The sequence below is a fragment of the Suncus etruscus genome, chromosome 6 (genome assembly GCF_024139225.1).
Source record: "Suncus etruscus isolate mSunEtr1 chromosome 6, mSunEtr1.pri.cur, whole genome shotgun sequence".
Classification (NCBI taxonomy): domain Eukaryota; kingdom Metazoa; phylum Chordata; class Mammalia; order Eulipotyphla; family Soricidae; genus Suncus; species Suncus etruscus.
In genome coordinates, this window is record NC_064853.1 from 36,617,850 (window position 1) to 36,637,168 (window position 19,319).

Consider the following 19,319-nt stretch of genomic DNA (forward strand, 5'->3'; position numbering starts at 1 on the left):
GTAAGTGTTTGCCTTTCATGCAGAAGGACGGTGGTTCGAATCCCGGCATCCCATATGGTCCCCGAGTCTGCCGGGAGTGATTTCTGAGCAGAGAGCCAGGAGTAACCCCTGAGCGCTGCTGGGTGTGACCCACCCACCCCCAAAATAGGAGAGATGTGAGAGGTATAAAAATACTCACTGATACTGAACTTCCAGATTTAAAAAAATGCATGAATATGTTTTATGGCAGAAGATGAGTAAATTTAAAGACATAATAATAAAAAACTATCAGATGAAACACAAACAGAAATAAGAACCTTAAAAAGTGAGCAGAGCACCAGAGAGCCACAGGATAACTTAGAGAATCTTGGATCGATCCTGTAAGTAGAATGGCAAAAGAAGAGGACAGGAAAGTTGAAGATAGTGATGACCAAAATGTTCCAAAATTGAGGAAAACTAATATGTAGATTTAAAAACCTCATTTTATTTCCCTCCCAAATAAATATGAAGAAAACTACATTAGGACATAACATAGTCAAATCACTCAAAACGAATGATAGAAAACATCTTAAAAGAAAGCAGAGCCAAAGGTAGTTTACATACTAGAGTAACTTAGAAAAGAGTAATATTTTCTTACCAGAAACGAGGAAAAGAAGAAGTTGAGTGATATCTATAAAGTAACACCACCCAGTGGACCTCAAGGGTACAATTGCCAGTGATATCATAACCAAGTGTTGAAGCATTACAAACTAATTAGAACAGCCCAGCTAAATCTATGAGCACCATATTTCGGTATCTGTGTGCCCCACCCCAATTCTTGTAACAACAATGAAGGGAAGATGGAAAAATTAATTTTAAAGTATTTTAAAATTTTAAATACTGAAAGTCACTGACATTATAATTTCAATTGTAAGTACGCTAGTACATTAGTTTTTATATTAAAATATACATAAAAGTTGAGTTAAAAACAATAGTGATTTTTATACAGCAGTACAAAACTCAGGAGGAAAGAAATATGTATGCGATTATAAGAAAACTAAGTATATTATTTGAAGATAGATGGATAACATACATTTTACTATTAGATTTGAAGCAACCACTAAAATAATAGAATGCAAATATCAAATGTTAATTTTAAGCCTAACCGTCTCAATAATAAAATCAATTGTAAATGGTTTTAATGTTCCAAGATTGTCACACTGGAGAAAAGGCAAGATTCAGGTCCAGATAAGTAAAATAGGGGTTAAGGTGCTTGGCCTTGCATGCTGCCAACCCTGGTTCAAAACCTGGCACTGCGTATAGTTCCCTGAGTACTACTATGGGTAAGCCCTAAGCCCCACTGGGTGTGATCCAAAAAAAAAGAAAAATTATCTTTGAAAGGCAAGATTCAATTATATACAGTTTACAGGATATTATATTTTTAATAAAAAGACACAGTTGGGTTAAAAGCAAAAGAATATAATACTGTGCTAACACTGGGCAAAATATATATGAAATGATTGTTATTATCAAAGTACATTTCAGAATAAAATGTGTTGCTAGGGATAAAGAAAATAATTACATCGGGGCCGGAGAGATAGCATGGAGGTAGGGTGTTTGCCTAGCATGCAGAAGGACGGTGGTTTGAATCTCGGCATCTCATATGGTCCCCCGAGCCTGCCAGGAGTGATTTCTGAGCGTAGAGCCAGGAGTAGTCCCTGAGCACTGCCGGGTGTGACCCAAAAACCAAAAACAAAAAGAAAAGAAAAGAATTGCATCATGACAAGGAGTCAGACGATCTATACCTGAGGCAAAAGTGATAGAATTGGAGTAATTGATGAATCTGAATTTTATTTGTAGTCGTACTTGTATTAAAAGTAATAATCCGGGCCCGGAGAGATAGCACAGCGCGGACACTGGGATTCGAACCAACCACCTTTGGTCCTGGATCGGCTGCTTGGAAGGCAAATGCCACTGTGCTATCTCTCCGGGCCCCTAGGCTCCCTCTTTTACCACCCTTACTGAAAATGCTATTTGCTTTTAGCCTGCCTAATCCTTGTGGCTTGTTCTTCTCAGTCCTACACACCTCCAAGCAACGAGTTCAAGATCAGCATGAAATTAGAAGCCCAGGACCCCAGGAACACCACATCCACCTGTATTGCCACAGTAGTTGGACTAACAGGTGCTCGCCTTCGCCTTCGCCTTGATGGCAGTGACAATAAGAATGACTTCTGGCGACTGGTTGACTCAGCTGAAATCCAGCCTATTGGGAACTGTGAAAAGAACGGGGGTATGCTGCAGCCTCCTCTGGGTGAGTAACTACAACCAAGCTTTTCCTAGCTAGTTATCTTCCCCAATAATGCTTCCTATTATGTGAAATACCTGTCTATTAGTTCCTTCTTTTTTTCTTTGGTCCAAAAGAAAAGGGTCATCCCAAATGAAGTGAGCTATAAAATACAGACATCTCTGGCTCTATTTTAACTTAAGGTATTCAAGGTTCTCTCAGTTTTTTCTAACAAGAAACCATATCCTTCTGCCTTCTTTATCATGCCAATTACTGAGAGAGAATGGAAGGACATCTTACCTTTTAAATTACTTCAAAAATACCTGAGTTTCTACCAATTCCCACAATAATAGAAAATGATTGTTAGGAATACCTTGATTCCTTTTCCCAAAACTTTCACTTGGTCCTTGGAATTTTTCATTTTGAATCAATTAAGTAAAATTTTGCTTTAAACTAATTGTCCCACTAGATTCTTCTCCTTAAGATCAGATTTACTGTTTTCCTCCCTCAGTGTAATGAATGATTTAATCAAATGTCATCTGTCATACTGTTGCAGTGAATCTCAGTGGAGGAGACAGATATGTTATGAGCTATGGACTATATTCCTCTCAGAAGACTGTATTAGATTAATTGGGCATTAGAGGGTATATAATATTTGAAAGAGCTCCTTTGGTGTTGTTTGGTATTTTACCATTACAAATTATTTGTAATGAGAATTTTCAAATGTTTGCAAAAGTAGAATAGCTAAATGAATGGTCCATGCATTTTTATCTTTATTATTTATTAACATATAATTTTATTTTTATGTACTTCTATTTATTATCATCTCAGGTTCATTCAAAATAGCTCATTTTGTTATTAGATATTTTGTATTTATCTTATAGGTAATGATTTAAATACATTTTATTATAACATCTACCACATGTAGATGAACTAATGATTTTTTTTAATATTAGTATTTACTTAGTATTTAAATGTTTTCATTTTCTTGTCCCTATTTGGTCTCTCTCTTCTCTGTCACTCTCTCTGTCTCCTTCATTCTCTCCCCCTTTGAATCAGGATTCAAATAAGATTCACATATTGTAACTGATATATGTGTGTCTCTCATTATCTCTCTTTTTTATTTGTCTCTTTTTGTATTAACCACACCAGTGATGCTTAGGGGCTACTCCTAGCTTTGCTCAGGAAGCCTTCCTGGCATGCTCAGGAGGCCATATGGGATGTTAGTGACTGAACTCAGGTCAAGTACATGCAAGGCAAGTGCCTTACCCGCTGTTCTATCACTCCGGTCCCTATTTCTTATAATTTATTGCTAAAATTTCTAAATTGTTTGTTTTAAAAATCTCCAGTTAAATTTTGTTGATTATATCAAAATGGCATTATTTACCAAAAGAATATTTACTAAAAGAATAGCTATAATCTAGAAGTTTAATTAGGTTGTTTTTTTTTAATAAATTATTTTGCAGGTGGTGATGTTTACTTTTAATAGGAGCATATATGGCCTGGTTGCCACTCATTTAATAGTGTAATAACCATTACTGCTTATGCTCAAAATTAGGGATTGATACATTTTTCAGTAGGTCAGACAATGAAAATTTCAAGTTTGAAGATCATATATATTCTCTGTTGCAGTTATCTAACTCTGTGATCATAATCCCAAAGCAGCCATACACAGTACATGAATGAAAGGACAAGGTTGTATTCCAGTAAAACTTTATTTCTAAAAATAGTTTGTTGATCTATTAACTAGATTTTACTGATTTTTAGTTTAGATGCACCAATTCATTATGATTGCATAATGGGAAATTTATTTTGACCACATAGTGGAACATAATGTATCAAATATCCATAAGTTATTTGGTAAAACCAGTTTTCATGCATGATTCTTTTATTGACTGATTTTCAAAAGTAGCAAGTTGCATTCTCTCACATTTTAAACATCTAAACTCAAGGATTCATCCATATACAATGTATTTCACTCTCTTTGCTAAGAACTAAGAGTTCTTGATTACTTAGATTGGCCCATCTTTGGCCTCAAGTTTCTTCTGACTTTGTTACTTGATAACTTTCTGGTATTTAAAAAAAAATCCAAAATGTTCCAGAATCATCTTAAACGTTTCCCACCCTAAATGTACAATTTCTTTCTAGGAATATAGTTTTTTAGTGGATTTTTTTTGGTTTCATTTAATTGGGTGCCATAGGCAGCAGTGCTTAGGCTTTATGCTTGGTTGTTTATGTAGTACCACAGTTTGAAGTTGGACCTCTCACATAGATAACATGTTCTCAGCCCTTTGAATCATTTCTACAGCCCTGTTGGACTTTTTCAATAGTGTTTGTTTGCTTATTGATTTGGCACCACATTGGTGGAGCTCAGGGGTTAATCTTGGCTCTACATCCAGGTGTTAGTTCAAGCTGGCTTGGGGGATAGTATAGGGGCCAGGCCTTGAACTGAGGTCAGCCACATGCAAAGTAAACATTCTATGTGCTGGATTCTATCAGTCTGGTCCCTGGGTACTTTTTTAGTATTTAGAGACCAGACTCTGAATAGTTGAGTTCTCAGTGCTAATAGGTTGATCATTTTATGTAGGTCCTTCTGGCACAGAGAGGAAGAACTTATTTTCCCTTAAAAACTATTCTTTAAATCATTAGTGAGTATTAATATCCTACTAAAATTGAGACAGACACTAATACTTGCATCACTTCCTCTTTTTGTCTTGAGTCTGTATCTCCTTTGTTCTACAATAAAACCAGTTTTCATTTGGTTCTCTCTATCCCCAGAAAAATAATTCATTTCTTTATCTTAAAGTTCAGATATCACCATCTCAGAACAACAGCACTAGCATTACAACCACGGATGATTTATAGTAAGAGTTTGAATTATTCATTTTTCTTTTTTCTTACATCTAGGCAAGTGTATTCAGATAATGTTACAGTGTCATTTGGATAATTTTTTCTTTGGGTTACAGTGCCATTAAATTTACATAAATTCAATGGCATTTGTTTTATTTTGTGTTTTCTTCTTATTTTAAAAAGCAATTTGCTTTTTAAGGTTTTGCTTTATAAATAAATCTTTTTAAATCTAAACTATAAAAAAATTAAAGAAATTTCCTTCATCCTATTACTTTCCTCTGCTATAGCTATGTAGCTTTTCTTTTCATTTTATTATTTATACTCCACTTAAAATACATAAAAACATATTTGTGTATTTATGCATTTATAATGCATCTCTTCCACCTTATAAAAATTGTAGCACTATAAACATACCTTTCTCAACTTTCCTTTTTTCAGGTAATGATGCATCCTAAAGATAATTTCTTATTCATATTTAGTAATGAATGAAGAATGAATGATGTTCCTCTTTCCTTTTAAGCACTATATAGTGCTGTATTTTTATGCATCACTGCTTAGAAGAACTTGAGATGCTATTAAAGTAAAAGTTCCCAGGGATGTGGCCATTTAAATTAAAATATTTTCATAAATTCTTTAGAAGTGTAAAGATCAAAAAAAAAAAAGGAAAGCAAATCAAGCCACTCATAAGTCATGCAACACAACAAAAAGTCAAGAGTATCACTAATTTTAATTACTGCTTTACATTTTTATATAAAGTCTGGGGGCTGGAGAGATAGCATGGAGGTAAGGCATTTGCCTTTCATGCAGAAGGTCGGTGATTCGAATCCCAGCATCCCATATGGTCCCCCAAGCCTGCCAGGAGCAATTTCTGAGCATGGAGCCAGGAGTAACCCCTGAGCGCTGCTGGGTGTGATCCAAAAACCAAAAAAATAAAATAAAATAAATAGGAGCTGGATCGGTGGCACAAAGCAGTAAGACATTTGATCCCCCAGTGTCCCATATGGTCTCCCAAACCAGGAACGATTTCTGAGCACATAGCCAGAGAAGCCAGAAGTAGCCCCTGAGCATCACTGAGTGTGGCCGAAAAACTTGTGTGTGTGTGTGTGTGTGTGTGTGTGTGTGTGTGTGTGTGTGTGTATAAAGTCTCTGTGTATAAAGTCTGTGGCTGGAGTGATAGTACAGAGGGTAGTGTGTTTGCCTTGCATGCATCCATCTCAGATTTGATCCCCAACATTTCATATGGTTTCCCAAGCACTGCCAGGAGTAATTCCTGAGTTCAGAGTCAGGAGTAACTTCTGAGCATGCCAAGTGTGGCCCAAAAACAAAAAATACAAAGTCAACATAAAACCTACACAAGAATGAAAACTTTAATGAAAACTGCAGAGTCTATAGAAAAAAAATAGGGGTCAAGGATATGGTTCAAGTAGAAGAATACATCCTTGAATGCTTGGGTCTGAGTTTCATTCTTGGCACTACATCACTAGCCCACTTGGGTACCTCTGGGTATATATAACCTTGCTTGGCCAGGAGCACTGCTAGGCCTGAGCACTGAGAGACTGCAACTACCACCAGAAAAAGTACCCACAACAATAAAGTAAAATAAAATTAAAGGAGAGGGAAGAAGCTTAGCAGTTAAAATCAGGAAATAAACAAAAACAATTGATGGCCCATCCACCATGAAGCATACTGAAGACAAAACATAAAACAATTGGGTTAGAATAGTCTTTAATAAGGAATCAGATAGAAGAAAGTGAATTTAAAAAATAAAGGACTAAGGTAGGAGTCTTGGAGAAAAAATTGAGAAAGAAGGAGACATTTTGAGAAAAAAATGGAAGCAAGGAATAGAATTTTAGAGTCATATAGAAACAAAAGAGAATAGTAATCAAAACTCAAAAGCCATTCTTTCCAAACAACAGGCTACTCTGCTTAAGAAACTGCATTTTACTGTGCCAGCAGAAATAAATTATGCATCAAGCTGGAGAGACCATGCAGAGGATAAGGCATTTACTTTGCATGCTGTTGGTCCAAGTTTCATTTTTGGTATCACTTGGTCCACTGGGAGTTACCCAAACATAGAACCATGACTAGCCCTGAGCACCCAGCACTGAATATGCCCCAACCATCCCAATTATCTATCCATCTATTTATCTTATCTGTCTAAATGAAATACATATGACCCAAGGTTCCTGCCAAAATAGAACCTTCTGGTTTTGCTGGTTCAGGAAAAGAGATTTAAAAATAATTATTGAGGTATTGTGATTTATAATACTGTTAGTGATTTTTATGCATACATTATTGTAACACTACACCTACCACCAGAGCTCCCATTTCCTCCACAAAGGTTGTTAGGTCCCTCCCATTTCCCATTAGTTAAGTTCTATGAACCAAATATCCACTTATGTTGCCTTTGACCATTTGTTGCTCCCTTACTGTCTTTAGATTTCCCACATGAGAGTGATTATTCTGTGGCTACCCCTTTCCTTTAGATTAAATTCACTCATCTGTGTATCAACAAATTTGCTTGATTTTGTCTTTTCTATAGCTGCATAGTCGTCTATTGTGTATATATTACCACAGCTTCTTTATCCATTTATTTGTAGCTGGACATTTGCATTGTTTTCAGATTTTGGTTATAGTACTACAAACTGCAGTGAACAGGGGTGTACATATGTCTTTTCAAATTTATAATTTTTGTGTTTTAGAGGCAGATGCCAAGAAGTATTGAAAAATAGAGAACATTTTAAATGACTAGGTAATAGAAGTCAGTAGCCATAAAAAGCTTGTGTGTGAAGGAAAACAGAAGATGAAGATAAAACTATTTTATCAGTTGAAAATTCTATGCTACCTGGAGTAAAATAGTCACATAGCAATGCAAATTAAATAAATAAGAATTGACATATATTAAAACTAACTTGATTCATAATCAAATTTAAAGGTCATACAAGAAAAAATGAAAATAAATTTGCTAAACTCGAGACAAATATTGAATAAAAAAAATTTTCAGTTGAAGACAAATTTATAGGGCTTCCAAGGGGGTAATGGAGAGAGAATAAGAAACATTGAGAGGAAAAATATAGACAAGAAAAGAAAAAGTATTAGTATTGGCAGTAAAGTTTTAGAAAAAAAGTTGTTAAATATAGAATAATCCACAAAGATAACATCCTGCTTATAGATATCGATGGTAAGGTTGGATCCCAGGTAAGTTGAGAGCTACAAAAAAAAATATCCATGAGCCACTTGGGGGGAGAATAACCCACTTCATTTTAGGTAGGAATAAGATATTTATAATGTATCTCAGAAAGTCTATCTCAGAGCTCTCTGTCATCCAGTCAGGTTAGGGTAAAGTGGGTGGGAGCTCTGGGTGTTTAGGGGATTAAAACAGGATGTATGCTCTGTATGTAAGGCATTAGGGAAAAAAATGTGTAGGGGATTAGGGAAAGCAGGGTGTGTGCTCTGTGTGTTTAAACAGGGTGTGTGTTCATCTCTCCCTTTTTTTTGCTAAACAAAAAATTGAGATGGTTTTCTAAAGACACATTAAGAAGGGCTAGATAAGTCATGCTCTGTTGTTCTCCTCAAGAGGTGGGAACACCAGAGCAGAATTTATAGCAAAGTGTTAATCAGCGATTAAATTGTACATACATCATTCTCAAACCAGTCATCTGTTTCCATATCCTTGTCTTTAAAGATATCACAAAGACCATTTTTGTAGACTTTTTTTGAACAAAAATATTAGAACATTTCTGCTGACATTCTTTGTAGATTTAATATAAAATATAAAGTCTAAAATCCACATGTTGTGTGAGGCCTCCCTTGGCACGGCATCTCTAGCCCCTTGGCCAGTGGGTCTGAAGATTGCAGGGTAAAGGCAGAGAAATTAATTCACAAGCAGTAAGTTAAAAGTTTCATTGGAATCAGCTCAGTTTATTCTATTGCCCTGTCCACCATGTGCATTTCCTCACATGTCTTTTTCTGCTAAGCTTTGTATCCCATGCAGCTTATCTTGCTGCTTCTCTTCTCTCTCTGCTCTCTTCTCCCCAGCCAGACTCTATTCTATATTCAAAATCCTGCCCCCCCCATCCCAGTTGTGGGCAAGTCTGACAATCCAGAAGGGATGAACATATCAACAGAAAGTGTAGGGCCTTGGGGGGGAGGGATACCTTACAATTCTTGATTTGAAAATAAGTTGCTAAATGTTCTTACACTGAGCACTGTTCCTTTTCTGTAGATTTTTCTGCAATCATTCGAACATTTCCGTTTGCATTGGGGCTTAGAACAAACGGAGAGCTGTGAGTGGTAGAACACACATTTTAATCAGTTATATAGTGACTGATATAAATAGGATCAAGAGAATAACTAGAGGAAAGTTAAAGAAGAGATTACTGCCTCATCCTGAAACTGAGGTATTAAAGGGGGGCTTCAAGAGAAGCATGCTATTTTTGGGGGTGACCCAGGTGCAGGAGGTTCTGAGAGAAGCCTCGTCTCTCCTCTTAGACTTAGTTCCCTTATAAGACTTCATGTTGAAAGAGCTAGAGGCTCGAGTCTTGATGAATTTGACTTCTGATGAGGTGTATTAAAATCCAGAGTTTCTTGACATCTTTGGAAATATAAGCATAGCCTTTTCCTCAAATAGGAGGTTACCCACTCCCATTCCTTGACAATTTTCAGATTGTCAAAGGAGCTTGTGTCTCCTCTTGAAAGTGCCATTTAGCAACTGTGTGGGGTTCTCCTTAGTGTAAATTTAAGAAATTTAATGAAAATGTTAAGAATAAGAAGTTAAGCGGAGCACAGCTTAACATTTATATGTACATTTTTAATTGGAGCCCTTGAGAAAATGCTGAGAAACTACTGTTCCCAAACAGTAGAACAGAGTTAGTACTTAAAATTTAATATCAGGGGCCAGATCCATAACACTATGGTAGGACATTTGCCTTGCATGTGGCTGACCCGAGATGGACCTGGGTTCGATCCCAGCATCCCATATGATTCCCTGATCCTGCCAGTAGCAATTTCTGAGTGAAGACCAGGAGTAGCACCTGACTGCCATGGTGTGGCCCCAAAACAACAACAAAAAAAATCAGAAAAATTTCCAAGAATTAAAGAAGACCTGGGTCAGAGACACAGTACTTCAGGCACTTAACCTTGCACAGAGCTGACCCCAATTCAGTCACTAGCACCACACATGGTCCTCTGAACTACCAGCAGTGACATCTGAGCCCAGAACCAGAAGTAAATTATGAGCACCACCAGGTGTGGCCACCTACTCTCAGACACAAAGAAAGATCAAAAAACCAAAAACAGAAAAATTGAAGAGAACCCAATTGTACATATTGATATTTTTTTCATTCCTGGAAAAATTGATTCAGTTTTATCAAGAAATTTAAAGAATAAATGAGAACAAGGGTTTTATATTGAACAAACTGTTCAAGTACTAAATTATACTAAAACATTTTCCAACATGCAATAATTTGGGAAATACTGCAGCCCCTTAGCAAGCTATCAATTTAATATCATCAATGTTAGACAAAATGACATTATGTTCCTCTAAAAATAATTCATTAAGAAGTATTCATTCTCTCTGGGGCCGAAGTGATAGAATAAGGTAGGTATTTGCCTTGCAAACTGCAGATCAGGGATGGACATGGATCCTCTATGGTCCCTCGAGCCTGCCAAGAACCAAGTAAGCCCCAAAACGAAATAAAACAAACAAAAAAGAAGTATTCACTCTCACCTTGGAGTGTTTGTCAAACTGTTGAGCATTAATGTAATAATAAGGAAATAATAGAAAAATTGTCGGACATTATGTAAAATAGCTGTTACTCAGACCCTTCTAATGTATAAATTTAATGATAAAACAAAACTAATCTAGATTAAAGGAGACTTAATTGTGACAACCAAAAGCAATATGTGATTCTTGATTGGATCCTATATTTAAAAAATTAAAGTCATACACTGCTTTAGGGGAAATAGAGAATATGTTTACATTTCTTGGGTATTATAATATTTCAGTTTTAAATGGGATGCTCATTTTCTGAAATATACTGAAGTATACTGAAATATATTTCCATACTTGGGACCTGAAATATGATGTCAATGATATTTGCACATTTTCTTTTTCTTTTTTTTTTGTTTTTGTTTTTGGACCACACCCGGTGATGCTCAGGGGTTACTCCTGGCTTTCTGCTCAGAAATAGCTCCTGGCAGGCACGGGGGACCATATGGGACACCGGGATTCGAACCAACCACCTTTGGTCCTGGATTGGCTGCTTGCAAGGCAAACGCCACTGTGCTATCTCTCCCGGACCCATATTTGCACATTTTCAAAAGGAAAAGTGTACATATAGATGGAAGCAAATGTGGCAAAACTTCTAGTGTTTTTAGTGTTGAATCTTGATGAAGGATACATAGTTGTTTATATACTGTTTTGCTACTTTTCTCTGGGTGTAAATTTTTCAAAATAAAATATTTTAATAAATTATATAATTATACATATATGTGTGTGTTCATGTTCCTCCAGTCTCCTTTGGACTTCTCCCTAGAGTTGTTAAATCAGAATCTCTAGGGCTTGGGACTCTGCATGGTAAAATGACTCTCCCAAGACTCTTTTTATTAATTATCTTTATTTAAACACCGTGATTACAAATATGATTGTAATTGTATGATAACAGTCATATAAAGAACACCCCCCTTCACCAGTGCAAGATTCCCACCACCAATTTCCCAGATCTCCCTCCTCCCCACCCCACCCACACCTGTACTCAAGACAGGCTTTTTATTTCCCTCATTTATTCACATTGTTATGATAGTTTTCAGTGTAGTTATTTCTCTAACTGCACTCATCGCTCTATGTGTTGAGCTTCCCTACATGGGAAGATGTGGGGAAATAAGGGTTGGGACTGAGGCAGTAAAAGATTAGAGGGCCCGGAGAGATAGCACAGCGGCCGATCCAGGACCTAAGGTGGTTGGTTCGAATCCCGGTGTCCCATATGGTCCCCCGTGCCTACCAGGAGTTATTTCTGAGCAGACAGCCAGGAGTAACCCCTGAGCACTGCCGGGTGTGGCCCAAAAGACAAAAAAAAAAGAAAAAAAGATTAGATATGAGCTTTGTAGGACACTATCAAGGTCACAATACAAGTTGGATATTATGCATATATAAATTATGTGCATACAATACTGTCAATAGGAGACCAAGGTGAAAAAATTTCTAGTCACTGTCCCAACATAAACCAGTGCTAGAACGACCCGCCCTCCTCCCAAAGCACATTCCCATTACTGTAGGGAGAGGTAGGGGGAAAGCCTGATGACCCCTATAGTCTCCCAAGACTCTTTAACAAAGTAGATTATATTTGGGAAGCATTGCTCCAAAAGAGAATTCTTTGCTGTTAATTGTTTTTAATTATTTATGTGATTGTATATGCATCTCTGTGTTCTGACCACATAGGAACCCTTGTAGAACACTTGTAAGGGGAACAGTTGAAAAGTCAATGATTCTATTGTAATGGTTGCTCAAGACTTCTTCTTCTAAACAGGACTGTTTAGAAAATGACAAATTGTCAACTGACACTGGACCACAAGTTCTCAGACATGCTGTGGAATCATCTAAGGACCTGTGAAAAGTGTCAGTGTCTAGGCCTTACTCCAGATCATTTAAATGAGAATGATTTTGAAATCACTCTGTAGAAATGGTTTCTGTGTAACTGCTGTTCTGTGACCTGCCACCAGAGGGCAAGAACAGTGATTCCTCTCTAACCTGCTGATCATTTTAAGACCAGAGCTTCCTGTGTTTTTAAACATTTAGATGTTAATTATTCAGTAATCTCACAGTCTTGGGAACACTTAAAAACTCTTTATAATGGTTTCTTCACACATATTTTTAAAAGAACACAGAACACTTGGCAATATAACTGGGTTTGGATTTAAATAGATCCACTATGTAATATATGTTCTGTCACTGCTAATTTAATTATGTGGCCCACTGGTAAATTGCTTTATTTTGACTTTCAACATTGAGTTTCAGTGACCTTGCCCTTTCGGGTTAATAAACTCTTCCATGACTGATTTTTGTAAGAACTAACCAGAATTACATGATAAAATGTCTATTAATTGCTGGCATTCATTCAATGGAAGTGTTCGTTTTGTTTTGTTTTAATCCTTTGTTCAGTACAATTCTTGTGGATATTAGGCTTTATTTAGAAAATACAGATACATTAAAAAAGAATAAGGAAAGAAAGATCCATCATCAGTAATGACTAAGGAAAAAAGAAAGAAGGAAGCAGGTTTAACTAAGACTATCTGATGTAGAGTAATCCAGGAATGCCTCTCTGAGATGATATTCAACAAAGCTATAAAAGATTAGAGGACAGAGAAGGTGCTTGAAGACAATCTTAAATTTGGTATATTCAAGGAGCAGAGGCCTAGTGAATAATAGTAAATGATGATGAGAGGGAAGCAAGTGCTAGCTCAGAAGCCTTCAAACTTATTTCATTTACTACCCCCTCTGCAAATGTTTGAGAGAGTGTACCACAGGGGCCCCTCCTCTGCTGCCCAGGGTGGTATGACCCATTTTAGGAGACACAATGATAGGTCATGTTTTAAAAGTTCAGATTTTGTGTCTTAGGGTTTAAGCATAATATTGATGTGACATATATTTTAAATATATATATCTGCCCTTTATATCTAGTGACCACTCTATGGAGACCAATAGGAGAATAAGTAGCAGAATCTAGTTGGAATGCTGCTGTACTGACTTGGCAAAGTTTGATGATTGTGGTAGAGTTGTAGGCGGGATATCTAAAATGGTGAAAAATGGTTCAATTTAGGAGATAGTAGATACAAAAGCCTTAGGACTTGCTGATTAGTTGTATTTGAGGGATGTAGAAAAAGGAGAAACCTGGAGCAGCTTCTGAGTTTTTTGGTCTGAGCATCTAGGTTTAATATGTGGTGTGTGGGTTCATAGAGTAGAGATGACCCAAGGCAAAAATAAGTTTGGCACAGGAGTAGCAAAGTCAAAATTAAGGTGTCTATCTGTTTTCAATGTACTGATGCTGAAATAGGTCCCCAAATTGGGATACAGAATAAAGCTGTTGGAAATAGGAGCATGAATCTCGTGTAGAAGTTTGGACTAGAGACATAGATTGGCAATCTCCTTTTAACAGAGAAAATAAAAAAAGAGAAAATAGCAGCCAGGCACTGAGGAACTATTTAGCTTAGGAATCATCTCTGGCTCTTCTTTTCTTTTAAGTCCTAAAATCACTGAATCTTAAATTATTATTGTCTTCCTTCCAAAGATTTTTAACTTCCGCCACCAAATTTCTTTCACTAAGAGAAAGATAATATGGTAAAAATTGATTAAATATTTGAAGGTATTTATTTGATGATTAGTAAGGAAACCTGGAGAAAAAAAGAACAATGTTTTGATCCAACCTCTCTTATTAGCTTTAGTAATTAGGATAGATTTATTCAAGTTCTCTAAGATAGAATCTTTTCATCTGCCCTGAGTAGCCAGCATTTATCTAACACTACATACCAGGTAGCATTTTAGGTCAATCACATATATTAAACTACTTAAAATTTTTTGAGGGAGGAATACCCAGTGGTGCTTAGGGACTACTCCTGACTCTGTGCTCAGGGATCATAACTGGTGAAATTGGGGCAGGGAAGAACCTTATGGGGTGCTGGGGATTAAATCCAGGTTGGCCATTTGCAAGGCAAATGCTGTCCCACTATGCTATTTCTCCAGCCCCAACCAATTTTAATTCTTAAACCATATTTTGGTTGCTACTTTTTATCCCTTCTCTTTGAATAAATTAAGGCCAGTGAGAGATTTTTTAATTTATCAAAAATCTACACATCTAGTAAGAGGCAGAGATAAATTTTATTAAAGGCAGTATGATTCCAGAATTTGTGCTACTTTTCTTATAACTGATTCATAGAGTTGTAGTAGTGATTAAGTGGGAAAACCTCACTTAACTTGCTTACCCAATGGAGGCCAGCACATAAATGCATAAGTGTTACTTTGGGAGTCTGCATAGGGTAGTGAAAGAAACCAAATGAGATTTTCTGGAGCTCTTGCCTGACTCTGCATGAGCAACATACTTGACCATGTGCACGTTTCTTAGCCTCACAGGACTTTAATTTTTCCTCTGTAGTATGAAAATTTCCACAGTATATGACCTCTGAGGTTAATTTCAATGTTAAAGTCATAATCCCCAAATGTTTTACTTGGAAGGGTTGGTCCCACATCACTTTAGTGAAGAGGAAAGTAATCACTTTAAGTGAAGAGGAAAGTAATTTCTTGGTAACACTTCTGTCCTACTCTTAAAGAAGCTTGGTAGGAATTAATGAAAATAATATTTAAGAACTGCAAGGTCCTGAGTAGACCATCATGTGTTGTTGTGGCCCTTTCCCTCACACATCCTTTTAGGACCTTGGATGAGGTACTAAACTTTAAATTTCTGTTTCATCATCTACAATTAAGGATAATGATATATACCTCATAGTTTTATTCCAAATAAACATTATCTATATGACAAATACTAAATATTCACTATTATAGTAATAGTAAAGAGTTCCCAGACTTAAAAGAAATATATTTAGCTCTTCAAGTTCTATACAAAATAGAAACCACTTAGTAACTTGTTCCTAAAATATGAGATTGGAAATTACATGGCATGGTGCTATATAGTTGGAAACTGAGTGCAGTCTTTCCCTGAACTTCCCTCTTAGGTTAGTGCTCAGAAATCATTTCTTTAGGAATGCCTTTGTTTGCCTTATTCATATGGATAGTGAACCATTCTTGGAAAATGTGGTCTGGGTTTGGCTTTGACTTGTTTACCTAATGTAAGGAAAGTTGTTTTCTGCCACACAGGACAGGTTGAACTTTGGGAGGAATTTAATTTGTTTGTTTTACCCTGATCAGATGGAGGATACTAAATCAAGATTTATTTGGCTCTGAGCCTAAAAACCACTCAGGCTGAGTGAGGTGGGGGAAAGGGAGGTGGCACAAACTACTGGCTCATAAAATGTGGCTGTCTGGGTGTTATTGTATTTCTGGACATCTAGTTCCAGTTTGGAATCTTTTGGGTTTTTGTTTTGGAGCCACAGCTGGTGGTGCTCAGGAGCTACTTCAGTTCTGTTCTTGGGGGTCAATCCTGATGCTGCTCAGGGGTGATGTTTTGCTAGGAATCAAATGTGTGCTACCTGAATGCACCCCTTTTGAACTATCTCTCTGGTCCAGTGATCCAAAGACATTTGATGGCATTAATTTCCATCCCATGGCCAGACAGAATGTTATGACAGGCATTCCTTGTTACAAGTGATTTCTTTTTTCTCTAAAAGAAACAAAAATTTCAGGCAAGTTAAAGAGAAATGATAACAGTTTTAAGATAACAATTTTAAGTAACAAACACATTCACATTGCCATTGTTGCTATTGCAGTACCCTGAGTAGTCTTTTGACTTTGATATGCTTGGCGTATAGCTGAGACAGCATACACACTAAAATTTGAAATTATATAGGATGATATATAGTTATACAGATACCTGTGTTTCCATTTTCTTCTCTCATCTTACAACTTCCCCTTAACTAATTATGGCTGTTAATTTGTTAATTCCAACAGCTGATTTCTTTAGTTTTTGTTTTGCCCATATATTGAAGCTTAGTTTAGAGTCTCTACACTAAGAGTATGGACTTAGCAGTCAGATTGCATGGGATTGATCCTATTTTTGTCATTTTCCTACTTTGAAATCTTAAGAATTTACTTTCTACTTCTTTTCTTGTCTATAAAACAAAACTAGTATCTGCCTTACTGTGTTGTCTACCATACAGTATTCAGTAACATCAGGTGGTAGTAGTGTTTTTTTTCCTACCTGGTGTCTTCATTGCAGCCTATCTGTTCATTTGCCAAAATAAATTGGGATGCAGACTGTCAAAAGCTGACATTTTGGGGCCAGAGAGATAGCATGGGGGTAGGGTGTTTGCCTTGCATGCAGAAGAACTGTGGTTCAAATCCCGGCATCCCATATGGTCCCCCGAGCCTGCCAGGAGCAATTTCTGAGCATAGAGCTAGGAGTAACCCCTGAGCACTACTGGGTGTGACCTAACCCCCTCCCCCCCCAAAAAAAAACCAACAACAACAAAAACTGACATTTTGTTATCTTGGGGTACATTTGTGGAAAATGCTCTCATTGAAAGACATAACTATGGTAGAAGTCTTATTTTATGATGAAATCATTAGTACTTTCCTTTAGGCATTGACTTACTGAATAACAACCATGGGCCACTGACCTCTCAAAGCTTCCTTTTTACTTTGGAAAAATTAACGGTTTTTAAATAGGACTGTCGCTTTCATCTTTGCCATGGCCTGATCCTTAGTTTTAAAAATAAGCATCAAAAGAATGTTTTGTTCTCTCTGTGTGTATATATGTGTGCACATGAAATATGTATGAGAGAGAAGAGAGAAATAGTGAGTTACGTTGTAGTAATCCAAAAAGATTTACTTGTATTTTATGTTTATCAGTTCACATAGTTGATTTCTTAACAGATTACTTTACTGTCTGAATAATTTCTAAACATTTTAAAGTGTCTTCAGTTTCCAAGCATTTTAATCACATTGACTTTGGATCTTCACGGAAAGTTTTTAGGCATTTGATAATACTTGTCTTGGAGCCAGGAAACTTGGTTAGGGCTCTGTTCCACTCCTTACGTTGCAACATTACAATGGACAAGGGCAAATTACATTCCCTCTTTTGTGCCTCATTTTTCTCATCTAATGAGGCATTTCTTCTATTTAACCTTTAAATCCTTTCCTAGCAATCATGACTCCATAACTACAACTAGGATTCCATAACTATAACTCCACAACCACAGCATAGGTTGTGGCAGGAGTAGCTGGATTCCCAAGGGAACACTTGATATCACCATTCCCTTTGAACATATTTTTTTATCTGTTGCCCATTATGTTTGCTGCAGGGTTTCGGCTGAATGCCTCTTCTTGGCCCATGTTCCTTTTGAAGACGCTAAATGGAGCAGAGATGGCTCCCATCAGAATTTTTCACAAGGTATGGTGTACCTCAGATATCACCAAATTCCAAACTGCTTAAGATCAAATGCTTACATTCTTTCCATTATAGATAGAGCTTCTGATGTTCACATTATAGTTATGACCTGAGGATGCTTTCTCGGGAACTAGTTTATTGAAGGAATATTTAGTGTTTTAGTTATTCCTGTGGAATAATATTAGACTTCAAGTTATGATTCCTGGATTTAGGGTCTCCTCTCTCTGCCACTAATAAGCTATGCCTTTTCTACCTTTTCTGTAAGGTAGGGTTCTCTCGCCCTTAGAAAGTAATAAAATTAAAATTTATTTATTAGTAAAAAATATAAATAATATATATGAAGGAGCTATTCTTAGGATATATCTTTTTTTTTTTTTTGTAGTTTTTGGGTCACACCCGGCAGTGCTCAGGGGTTACTCCTGGCTCCATGCTCAGAAATTGCTCCTGGCAGGCACGGGGGACCATATGGGACGCCGGGATTTGAACCGATGACCTTCTGCATGAAAGGCAAACGCCTTACCTCCATGCTATCTCTCCGGCCCCTCTTAGGATATATCTTAAAGTTTCCATCAACCAGTATTCTAAACAGAAAAGGGATGCTGATTACTTTTAGCATCTACAGTGTATCTGGGGCTTATTTATATACACTACTTCATGTAATATCTGCTGTTGATGTTAGGAAATAAGATTATTTCTTTTCTTTTTCTTTCTTTTTTTTTTTTTTTTTTTTTTTGTTTTTGTTTTTGTTTTTCGGGCCACACCCGTTTGATGCTCAGGGGTTACTTCTGGCTAAGCGCTCAGAAATCGCCCCTGGCTTGGGGGGACCATATGGGACGCTGGGGGATCGAACTACGGTCCTTCCTTGGCTAGCGCTTGCAAGGCAGACACCTTACCTCTAGCGCCACCTCGCTAGCCCCAAGATTTTTTATTTCTACTTACTATTTAAGGAAACAAAACTTCTTGCATAAGTAATTTGCCAAAGTTCACCTGGCTTGTAGTTACAACCAGAGTCTAAAACTTGCATTCACTCCTCTTTGATTTTTAAGCGATGAGATCATCAATTCTGCTCTCAGCTTTAAAGAGGTTAGAGTCGGAGCCGGAGAGATAGCATGGAGGTAGGGCATTTGCCTTGTATGCAGAAGGATGGTGGTTCAAATCCCGGCATCCCATATGGT

At 36.9% G+C, this 19,319-nt stretch overlaps 2 protein-coding genes across 8 annotated transcripts in view; one reads left to right on the top strand and one right to left on the bottom strand.

The window, feature by feature from the left end:
• CTPS1 (CTP synthase 1) overlaps nt 1–19,319 on the bottom strand; it is a 1,052,426-nt gene that overhangs the window by 902,805 nt on the left and 130,302 nt on the right. The window lies entirely within an intron of this gene.
• Nucleotides 1–19,319, top strand: part of SCMH1 (Scm polycomb group protein homolog 1) — a 207,877-nt gene that overhangs the window by 99,034 nt on the left and 89,524 nt on the right. For 4 of the 7 annotated variants that reach the window (XM_049774735.1, XM_049774737.1, XM_049774736.1 and 1 more), the window contains 2 exons: nt 2,035–2,269; nt 18,059–18,147. In XM_049774735.1, coding sequence (XP_049630692.1) covers nt 2,035–2,269; nt 18,059–18,147 — 324 coding nt within the window. Of the gene's footprint in view, nt 1–2,034; nt 2,274–18,058; nt 18,148–19,319 lie in introns of those variants that run through there. The other 3 variants (XM_049774741.1, XM_049774739.1, XM_049774740.1) reach the window with 3 other exon arrangements.